General features: G+C 39.5%; 1 protein-coding gene across 1 annotated transcript; it reads right to left on the bottom strand.

The window, feature by feature from the left end:
- Positions 1–530: 530 nt before the first annotated feature.
- Positions 531–11264, bottom strand: minpp1a (multiple inositol-polyphosphate phosphatase 1a). The gene is made up of 5 exons (XM_062519904.1): positions 10635–11264; positions 9133–9327; positions 8535–8632; positions 7647–7777; positions 531–1468 (listed from the first exon to the last, which is right to left on the bottom strand). The coding sequence occupies exons 1-5, from the start codon at positions 11191–11193 to the stop codon at positions 1111–1113; spliced, it is 1341 nt and encodes a 446-aa protein (XP_062375888.1). The 5' UTR covers positions 11194–11264; the 3' UTR covers positions 531–1110.
- Positions 11265–12088: the final 824 nt, after the last annotated feature.

Here is a 12088-nt window from a genome sequence, read left to right as displayed (position 1 = left end):
GTGAGGAGCAGAAGGGGCCGGGGGCTTTTTAACAGTTCCTTAAGACACGTAGCGTTTCTCTGCCCTGCCTCTTTCCGTGTGAATCTGCATATTACCAATGGTTATGGTAAAAAATCACTGCGGGGTTTGGAGGATATGTGTAGAGGGATAGTCAGAGCTTAGCTGTTCAGCTTTTCTTGGAGACACAGGCCGAACACAAACTAATTGTCAGAGAACGATGGTTATTGGTTGGTGTTCGTTTTGCACATTTTGTAAATAGATCAGTTAGATTAGTCTTCCTGAAACAATATACCCAAACGCTTTGGTTACTTATTGCACGGTAAATGATACGCTCGTCCGTCGTTCTTCATCTATTATCCTTACAGGTAATTGCTAAAAGTTGCTTCTGCTACCAGAAAGCCTGTGTGATAACTGAGAACACTAATGAGCAGGTTCTTTTATGTATTTGTTGTAGCCTAGGCCTATTTTCGTTTATTATCTGGTGAACACACATAAGTTACCTCAATGGAATAATCTGCAAAAGAGGCTCATTTTTCATTATATCTTTTATTGGCATTAAATAAAGCAAACCCTTATTATGCCCTTGATTATTTGGAATGCTGAAATGGTCACAATTTGACACTTTACCTTTGTCAGCTGTGATTCATACATATAACATCTTGTGAGTTGATATTTATGATGAACATCAGGTGCTTTTTAACAAATGGGGAATAATGCTAAAAGGCATAACTGCAAGTCTTCATTCAGTGCGAATTGTAGTAAATCACATGGCTCAGAGTTTTGCATTCACTTGACATTAATTCGTTCCATAGGAATGCTTAATTTCGAAAGGAAATAAAATTGCATAGCGTAATCACTTTGATAACATCATCATCATCATCATCATCATCATCATCATCATCATCATCAGCAGCAGCAGCAGCAGCTAAGCATGCTTGCATCATTTTGCTTATTGTTCCACCTGTTTTGTATTAAGATGAGGTCATATTTGAATATAGTGGTTTGACCTTTAGTTGACAAAAACATAGGTTTTCAATATATTCCTAACAAAGCACCACTCCATTTCCCCATGATGTGATCACCATGATGTGATCAATCCATTGTATGTGGCTAAACATTTGTCAGTTCACACTCAGTTTTTGGGTTACATCCCTGTAGAAGCTCAGCATAGTTACGCTTCACATCATCAAACAGTGGGAAATCAGTGTCCAGTTTGGGAAGCCTCAAGGGCTTCTCATTTAGCCGAGCCTCAAGCCTGAATCCCTCAGGACAATTATACAGGACCACGACCAGGTTGGCAGCATAGGGCACTATGCGCCCTGCGCGGAAGATTCTGTCGGCCTGGGTAGCAAAGTTAGTGGAGGTCAGGGGCTCAATGTCTTTGAACAGTCCCAAAAGGGTGAGCAGAGGGAGCAACGTCTCAGCATGGCCAACCTGGATCGTCACAGCCTCCGACACATGACCAGACCTAGACATCAGACAGAGAGTGTGTGTGTGTGTGTGTGTGTGTATGTGTGTGTGTGTGTCAGTGTGTGAAAGAGAGAGAGAGAAACAGGTAACATAGCTTAGCACATGAGACATGAATAGTTGAAAACAAGAATACCATGTGTTGATTTTGAGACGTATGCTAGAACATCACTCAGCTAGAAAACTGTACATTCATTCATGATGGTCCTGTCTCCTATATGCAACATTTCAAGAAAAAATATATTTAATTAAATAATTACACAAATCTACCATAGTAGTAATGCATAATGATAAGTACACAGTAGGTCTGAAACTGTGTCTCTTACAACACAGAAGACACCCAGACATACTTACACACAGTCCGTTTGTTTAAAAAGTGAAAGTCACTCTGACACAGCATTCACCTCCACCTCCTTTGAGTCAAGATAGGTGTGGGTGTATACATGACTGCTGAATGGCATGTGAGCGTGTGAGCTAGCAGTTAGTATCCCACAGCTTTTTCTTGTTTGAGGAATGCCTCGATGATTGATATGAACTACAGAGAATGACTATACGCATGTTATGAAACCAAGAGGGTACCATTGTGTATAACATACAGGCTGTTGACAGAAAGCTTCTCATCAACCATTTGGGTAATAAAGGTCATCATGTCTACTGGTTCTTTTGAGGAATGATTGTAACTACTGTATGTTCTACGTTTAATGTGAGGTGAGGTAAGGTAATCTCCTCACCTCCTATCACAAGACCGATATGGTTGAGATGTGCTTACTGTGTACAAATGTTAAAAGTTAAGTGACAGCGTCTATGATGTTGGTGAAAGGTTATTGATTTGAGCTCAACAGCCAATCAAAGTATTGCCCTCCTTTCCATGTTCCTGAAGAGGCATGCTGATTGGCTGGACTTGTCCTCTGTGGATATTTCCAGAGTGGTAGAGAGAGTGTTGACACTCCAAGAGACTGTGGAAAAGATGGCAATGCTTTTCCTGGCAGTTTCTGAATTATTGGAGTTGGAACTGAAAACTGGAACTGAATCACATGGTCAGGAATCAATGAGTTAGTTACTAGATCACGCCCTCCAGCATCCAGAAATACAGAACATCCCACCCTCCTGTGATACAGCCATTCAGCACAGATTTTTTTAAACTTTTGATCGCATGGCAGTGACATACATTTTTTTTCCGCAACTCTTTCTTTTTATGACTCTGGTTCCCCTGTTTACAGACCCATGGCTGTCTATAAACAACAGTTCATCTTAAACCGCTCAAGCTTTACTTATATCAAATATCTATTAATGATTAAAGAGTCCAGTTCAGTTTGTAGGGATGATATTATTGGCAAATGACAAATGACATTGATATGGGAAAGACAGCTGATTGCATAGCTTTTTAATGTAAACTGAGAACATTATCATTTTTTTCTATCTCTAACCAAAATAGGCACAGACACAAAAGCTGAGATATGGCTATGTGTGCCATCACTATTACAGTTGTGACCTGTCAAATATCCTGAAAGACCATGATGTCCTTGTCCTGACATTGTTATTAACATTGTTATCTGAAAATGTCCCTGTTGCCAAAGATTATGAACTAACTCATCACTGACTGAAAACTCAGTAGTAAGACATAGAGGAACTAATAAGAACATGGGCAAATGAAGAAGAGAGGTAAAGAACAAGGCCAAACGAGGCTGTAGACAGTCTACACATGCAATCTTACTTATCTGCTGAGACTGGCCACTGGGAAAGGTTGACCTGACTTTAGCTTGGCTCAAGATTCCATGTAATCATGTCCTTGCTCGAGAAATACTTAAGAATATCTCTGGCTATCAACATCACACTGAGGTTAACCAGCTCACTGCTCTACTCACCTGAACTATGAGTACTCGCATGGGGCAATATGTTTTATTTAAGCTTACTTTGATGGACGTTCCTAATGTTAATGCAAGATGTCTGTGTCACTTAGACCAGATTAAAATAATCAATGAGCTGTATCCTTTCTCCAGGACTCGATTAATAATACGGGCAAGGTATGGCTACATCTCTACATGTATTTGGTGTCAGGAAAAGTTAAGATGCTATGACGTACGTACAAAAAAAAATAAAAATACAATTAAAAAGTTAAAATTATGTGTCTAACTATATGTCTGTGGCTAAAAGTTAAAAGCAGAGCTCTCAAAACATTGATGGCAAAGCCTTTTATTTGAAAGGAACAACACATGATCAATGTTGGTTGTCTGTGAGTATTTTGTTGGTGCCAGGTTTGAAAGTCAAATGTTCTCCAAGAGTCTATTTAGAGGAGGCGATGAATCTTAGTGAGCGTTCTGATGAAGGTTTGTTAAAATGTCCACACATGGTTGTTACCTGAACGACCATGCATTGCTCTTAAGAAGTTCTAAGGGGGAGCTGTCCATGTTAACAGTGCTGAAATATCCCCTAATTTGGTGATATTGGATGAAGTCATGACATAGCTGCCATTTGAACTATACACTATATTGCCAAAAATATTGGGTCACTTGCCTTTACTTGCATATGAACTTAAATGACATCCCATTCTTAATCCATAAAATTTTATATGACATTGGTCCACCCTTTGCAGCTATAACTGCTTCAATTCTTCTGGGAAGGTTTACCACAAGGATTAGGAGTGTGTCTATGGGGATTTTTGACCATTCTTCAAAAAGTGCATTTGTGAGGACACACACTGATGTTGGACGAGGAGACTGGCAGTCTCTGCTCTAATTCATCCCAAAGGTGTTCTATTGGGTTAAGGTCAGGACTCTGTGCAGGCCATTCAAATTCATCCACACCAAACTTTGTCTTTATTGACTTTAGGAAGGGGCCATCCCCGAGCTGGGTTTGGCCCCTTAGTTCCAGTGAAAGGAACACGGAATGCTTCAGCATTAGCCAAGAGATTTTGGACAATTTCATGCTCCCAACTTTGTGGGAACAGTTTGGGATGGCCCCTTCCTGTTCCAACAAGGCTACATGTTCCTTTAAAAAATAATAATAATTAAAAAAAAAAAGATACTCTGGTGCAAGACTTATAGAATGGGGATGTTTTCCATTCTACAGTGTTGGACGTGTATATTGTATAACAGAGGCCATGGATCTGTTTGAATACATCAAATCTTGGTTCCAGACAAAAAGGATTGAGGTAATTGAGTGGCCATCTTAATCCCCTTATCTCAACCCCTTTGAAAACGTGTGGTGTGACATTAAAGATACAGAATGAAGCAAATCTAAAGGTACCAGAAGTTGGCTAAATATTAGTTCAGTGATATAAAGTGAAGTTAAATACTGAAGTATTGAAATATTTAAAATGATTCCATTTATGTCAACTGTTTGAGGTTGAAGAGAAAACTGTTGACACTGCTATTTTTGAACAGACTAAAATTCCTTTGCTTCCTGTAAAAATAATGCAGACTTGATAAATAATTTGATTTGGAAATGATTGTGAATTATTTCTAATACATTTGAAATATGGAAATATAAACAACTTTTTTGGCTGCTCTGACAGTGTTCATCGCATAAGTCTGGGTGTCTGGGAAAATGGGACAGGTCTTTGTTATTTATATTCTGTTACATTCTGCCGGTGATCCAGTTCCTATCCTCCCACCTGTGTGGTTGGCTTTATCAGCCGCATCAGCCATTCAAACAGTCCTCACCTCCTCCAGTAGAGAAAGACAGAGTCGCATGAACTTTCTCTCAAAAGCAAGATTCATGTTATGGAAAAAATAGCAGTTGAAAAACAAAAATGGGTTCAGATTTTGATATAGACAATGGGAATAGAACATAGGTTCAGCTACTACCGTTTCATATTGTCGGTACACGACTACAGCATAGATAATGACTTTGGCCGGGTTTCCCAAAATTGTTAAGAAGCTCTTACAGTTTCTGCCCGTTGCTTGAACACATTTTGCAAAACTTTGATCACTGAGCCAAAACTCTACACACAAGAAAACATAACACAACACTAGGAAATATACCTTTCACATCTATGTCAAACTGAAACTTTGCTATCAGTACCTAAACTCTGCTATCAAAACCTAACAATCCCTTGTCAAAATTTAACTCTGGTGACAAAATGAAACACACTTGCATCATATTCATATACTTTCAGATGAGGAGGAACACACTAGTCTACTTTATATAAAACATATTTGCTTGAATACCTTTTACAAAACTTCGCTCATTGTGCCAAAACTCTAAACACACGTAAACATGACACAACACTGGGAAATATACCATTCACATCACCATTTCCAATGGCAAAACTGAGGGCTTTTTGTAGATGGCTGATTGGTGTTCAGTTTTGCAAGTAAGTGTGTTCAGGTGTGTATTTGAGAGGTTGCAATTACCCGATGTGTTTTGTATTTTGGATATGTGTGTTTAACAAATGGTACTCTGAGATTTCATTTTTGAACAAAGTGTCTTATGTAGACATAGAGAGTAGTATGCAGGACCAAGTGTGTTGCATAAAGGAGCAAGTGTGTTGTAGAATTGCAACTAGAGTGCAAAGCAGCACTTTTGTTTAAGGTATAGGTACATGTGTTTGAGATATGGCAACAAAACTTCAAGTTGTGTTACTTTAGTCTAAGCATGAGTCTATAGTGTTCAAGCAACGGGCAAAAACTGTAAGTGCTAAGAACTTCTTAGGAGCGTTGTAAGAATGTTCTAAGAACGCTCCTAAGAAGTTCGCAGGACTTAAGAGCTTCTTAACGATTTTGGGAAACCCGGCCCTTATCAGTATTTAATCTAGTTAAATACAGGAAAATATACAAGGAAAATCCTTGTGCTCTTGGTGGGTGATTTTCCACCCTGGCCAAACCTCTCACTGTCACATGATATGCTAATGATCATACCCACCCAACAACCTAGCCTAAAATGTAAACAGCAAACTACTGTAGTCATACTGTAGGTATGAGTGACACGTACACAAATTAATTTGAAACTGATTTAAATTTAAACTGAAAAACCTTCTGTGTGCGTACAATATCAATTACACCTCACTTATGCCCTAAAACTAAAATGCTTGTGCTTGACCCTTAAACCCAACACTGGCTAAATGACTGAAATAACTGAAAAACCACTAAAATAAACGTGCAGTACAACCTTCAAACTGACACATCATACGTATTGATAGAAAAACAACAAAGTAACCTTTGTGAGCATGCAACTTGGAGTTGGCAAGTTGGCAAGATGCTTTTGCAAACCTTCCAATGAGGTTGTCAAGTGGCCACTTTCCTTCAGCAATGTTGTGTTCATTTAGGCCCACAACACATCCAGAGAGCTCAATGGTGTGGCCACCTAATCCATACCTACTACGGGATAGATGTCCATATCAGAGTTATCACCTCAAAATAAATAAACCTCAAAAAAAGATTCTACATGCATATCTCAGTGTCTGCTGAGAGTTGGGTAACCACCTTGGCAGTTTGAGCTGGGGTTAAATTAAGGGTAAGAACTGGATAGGAGCCCAGGTTCGGGTAAGGGAAAGCATTGGGGGAAAGGAGAGCCCCCCTGGGATTATGATCCCAGATTAGAGTAAGGGAAGAACACTGGTCACCATAGGCCCCTCTTGGGTACAACAATAGTTCAATGTAATATACAGCACTGTATTAGACAGAACAACCAGGCTGGTATGTCTACAGTAATATTGACTGTTGATTTGTGTGTCTGTCCTACGGTTTACTTTATTTCCATAAAATGGACTTATTTAATGGTGTTTTTTTTTTTTTTTAACTTTATCTTTGCACATAGGTTTTATATTACTATGTTGACATTATTCTATTGTACTATCCATGTTTATTGCTGGTCTCTAGACTTGATCCTTGCACTGTTGGACTTATTTGTGATACCACCATGACACACATTATCATAGAGCGTCTTACCAGGCATAGAATCACAGAGTCAGTCTCTGTCCTGTCACTGCAAGTGCCTCATGCTTACATCCCTTAGTACACCCCTGTGGATTTTAGCATCTTTTTATTTAGTATATTTTATTATCCATATTATTCATGTAGATCTGATATTTCTTTGTCCTGTTTATGTTGTATGTATATGTTGTGTGTGATGTCTTTAAGCTAATGGGACCTTGAATGTTCCCTTGGTGATAAATAAAGTATCTATCTATCTATCTATCTATCTCCAAATTCACAGAAAAAATGTTTGCTGGGGCTCACCTGCTGTCACTGGCAGCTTGGTCAAGACGCTTGAACAGGTCATGAAAGAGAGCACAGCTGGATTTGCTGTTGATTTCATGGCCGTAGCTCCTCTTCCAAAACTGCTTCAAGTCAGTCGCATACTCTATGACCTGAAAACATAATAATAATGTTTGACAGAAAACATAATTGGACACCACACACAACTGTATAGGATCAGTAAGGCCAAGAAGAGCAGACATACTGACTACATTTGTTTAGTCACAAAAGTTCACAAAAACTATTTATATAAAGAGACATAACTATTATGGCTAATACAATGAGAGTGAAATTGTTTTCTTTTTTTTCTCAACCCAAGTCTCAGGGGGTATGAAGGGACAATACCCCTCCCCAACCCTAGTAAAGCTACTAAATACCAAAATGTATCTTTATATTGTTCTTTTGGGCCCCCAACCTATTTCCCCTAGCCTGGCTCCGCCTGACTACGTACTTCCGCTCAATTTGATTTCTCTTTATACTCCGTTTGGTATAGCTTGATCCAGCTTTGTTTACTCTGACAGCAAGTGCATCTCCGCCCACAGAGGGAACAGAGGGCGATTACACTTAAGTTTCAAGCCTATCGGTATCGCTGTGTCCCCCGTGGTTATCGTACGTCATTACCAAACGTTGGTGATTGAACTCCAATGAATTCAAACTTCAGACAAGCGTCCACAAACCAGGATATAAATGTTTGCCAATGGATCTAGGCAAGACTCTCTGCGAAGAAGAGAGTCTGGTTGCCTGGCTATAGTTCCCCCTCCCTGAAAGTGAACCCAAGAGCCACCTACAGGTAGAAGGGAAATCCTATTCCTTCAGACTAAACTCAGCAGCACTCCTGGTGGACACAAAACAGCTTTTCTTTGTCAGTACCTTTGCATCCATTTCATCAAACAGTTGACACCAAAGAGAGTTGATAGATTTTATGGCAAAGTCATAAGCACACAAGTACAATGCACCTTCCACCGAATCTGCAACAAAGTTAGAACAACAGTGTTTTAAAAACAAAGTAAAGTTAAGCACACTCAACTTAATTGTTTCCGTATTGGAGTGTAAATTTAACAAGCAGCACCACCTGCTGTTTAACAAAGCATATATCTGATCCAACTGGGTGTCCTTGAGCTTGCATCATACTACAGGTTTCATATGAGCTTTCCATGAAAATTCAAAATTGATTATTGCTCATTGCTGATTACAATATCCCTTGACTACTCCAAATACTAAAATGGTGTAATAACCGAACTACCAACATTGTAACTAATAATCTCTAACAGAGTTGTGTGTGTGTGTGTGTGTGTGTGTGTGTGTGTGTGTGTGTGTGTGTGTGTGTGTGTGTGTGTGTGTGTGTGTGTGTGTGTCTGTGTGTGTGTGTGTGTGTGTGTGTGTGTCTGTGTGTGTGTGTGTGTGTGTGTGTGTGTGTGTGTGTGTGTGTGTGTGTGTTTGTTTGTTTGTATGTTGGGGGGTTCCAGACCTGCTGTAAGTTGGCTGTAGGGAACCTGTAGCCGATCTGCTAACTTCTCAGCGGTTCTCTTCATTTCTGGCGTGCCATTAAACAGGTCCACTTCTTTCAGGGCCAGCTTGTTTTTCTCCACCTCTGCAACCCACTTAGCGCACGCGTCGAAGAACCGCATGAGTGCATCATTCACCTCATGGTCAAACTCCTCACCTTTGAAACAAAAAAGAGCACTCATTTTCTTTGCATATATAGGCCATATTGAAATTAAACCACAAAGCATTTCAAACTAACTGGGCTGGTATAGTCCTGCATCTGTGTCCCACACACGCAGTGCGAGGCGAGAATTGCGAACATCAACACGGAATACAAGGATTTTGCCTTCCTTACAACAATTGTGACTGTGCGTCCATGATGTCCACGCAGGAGCATAATATGATATCATCTTCTAAAGACTCGAGATGCAAAACATAAAGATAGACAATGGCCGGGTTTCCCAGATTTGTTAAGAAGCTCTTAAGTGCTAAGAACTTCTTAGGAGCACTCTAAGAACATTCTAAGAATGCTCCTAAGAAGTTCTTAGCACTGAAGAGCTTCTTAACGAATCTGGGAACCGCGGCCAATATCTGATGCCATAGAATATCTGCTTGTTGAAATTATTCATTCTTGTGGATGCAAGGATGAAATCCTAACCTTAAACTGTATGGGCAATTTCCCATACGTAAACGGCACTCAGAGAAGCCACATAGCATAGTGTGTTGAAGCAAGCCAACTGGAAACCCATTCATTCTAATGGTAACCCCACTGTCCCTAAAGAAATGCATTGCAAATCATCATGATGTTGAACACAAGAGGGCAAATATGAAGCAACAGTATCAAAAGTGAACATTAACATTGTTGAGGTCTCCCATAACTATGCTTCAAATGTTAAGGTCTGTGAAATCACTGTACAGTTACTACTCTTTCCTATGTCCTGCCTGACATCGATATTTTGAAACATTTTCACCCTTGGTCCATTCTGGAAATCAAAATGTCAAATGTGATCTCACCCGTTTCTTCTAATTTAAGGGACACTTAGGACAAATAGATTGAGAAAAACAGGGTATTTTGAGATATAATGTTGAACTTAAATTGGCTGTGAGAAGAGGGCTAATTTGTGTCAGTGTTTTCCACCCCTGATTAACTGATCAGTTGGTTGAAGTCCACTGTAAGGTCACGCACCAAAGTCCACAAGTTATCAATACCCCTAAACGGGGTCTGGGAAGACAGGAGGAGATCAAGTGATGTTAGAGAGGGAAATAGCTACCTTGCCAATTACTGTTCCTAAATTAGGCTCATATACACTGGTAGGCTACCTACTGTATCTACGCCCCACCAATCACCTAACCCAGATCCGCCAAACAGACCAAATGCACAAACGGCCAAAAGATGCGAAAATGATCTGCTTCGACTTTGGACAGGGACTGGCTCAGCTCTGTGCAAATAAGTTCCAATGCGGCGGCTCCAAAGGTTTTACATACCTCCAATACCAAAATATTCAATCAGACCTGTCTTGAAAGCGATTGTGCTGTTGACACATCTATGTTTGGAGCTTGTGATGAATTTAATGCTCCCATTTCTTAGATTCTCTTCTGTGATCAAAGTTGGAAAATATTTTGCAAGTCTTTTTGCCAAGTTTGTATGGTCCTCCCGTCCTTTCTGAACAAGACGACCGTCCATGTCCTCTGTATACCACATCTTCCACAGAGATTGGTTCAGTTTATGGCTCCAATCTGGCGCATTGGATTGCACTAGATTGTAGAAGTCCTTCATCTTCTTAACATTTTTGGTGGTGGGGTACCGTGTACCGTGACGTATTACAGCTGTTAGATGAACTGCACTACATGTTGAAGAGGCCCCACGAATTAACGTTTCATTTACTGCGAGTTTGTCATTGATCAAGTATGTATTGACTTCTTCATAGCGACCTTTTGTGCCAAAATATGTGGCTATCCGGGGAATATCACAGCAGGTTAAACAGGTAATTAAACTAAAACTCAGGTATGCTGAGAAAATCACTCTCGGATCTTTAAGAATCATCGCTGCCCTCTTGAAGCAGCTTTCATGAGCGTTGCCTATGGGAAAGTGATAGTCTGTTTATCATTTGCCGAATTGCGCTCATAGACAAACCTGAAAGCGCACATATTTGTCAAGGGGACCAACCACACTTTATACCAGAGTTTTTAAAGTAATATGTCGTTACATACTGTCGCTTTTGTGATTTTTAACATCTGACCCAGTCTATCTAAAGTAGACTAACATGCATCGGCTGTTGGTTTAGTGGTTCTTCATATTCATTTTTTTTACTGATTATGACGGGTAGGAATAATAAGAAAGTCTAGGTTTATTTCAACATATTGAAAATCATTTTGAATGTTGTATAAAAATATTTCTGGAGTTGAAGGCTTGAAACTTCTTCTCGCCTGACCTAGCCTACTTCAGTAGCCTTTACAAAGCAACAAAAAAACATGAAAAATATGAATTAATTTGTTAGTTACATTATTATGTGTTAATTCATGTTAACACTTTGAAACATGTTGAACTATTACAATTGAATATGATTGCTTCTCTGCTGTGCATCTTCAAATTCATTGAGGTGTATCTTTGGTGGTGTTTTAGGTCTATTCACACCTCCATTTTAAATTGTATTACTTGAGTTAATAGTGGCAAGCCTGATAACTTAGTCTCTAATTTTACGCGTTAGAATTATTTTCACCTTCGCACTGAAACGTTTAAGGTGATACATGGTAACCAAGCTTAGGGAAGCCCATATTAGACCTATTCCAACTGTACTGACAGTTTAATAAAACAATTCGATTTTACACATCTAACATGAAATTTAAGTTGGAGGTGATGGCGTTTCAATATTGGTGCAATTAGGTTTTCATCTTAAGCAAATCCAGTGTTTTATTATTATCACAACTAGACTACACTA

This window comes from Sardina pilchardus, chromosome 18 (assembly GCF_963854185.1).
Source record: "Sardina pilchardus chromosome 18, fSarPil1.1, whole genome shotgun sequence".
Taxonomy (NCBI): Eukaryota; Metazoa; Chordata; class Actinopteri; order Clupeiformes; family Clupeidae; genus Sardina; species Sardina pilchardus.
Note: the sequence above shows the minus strand (reverse complement) of the source record. Positions and strands in the feature narration are given on the sequence as shown.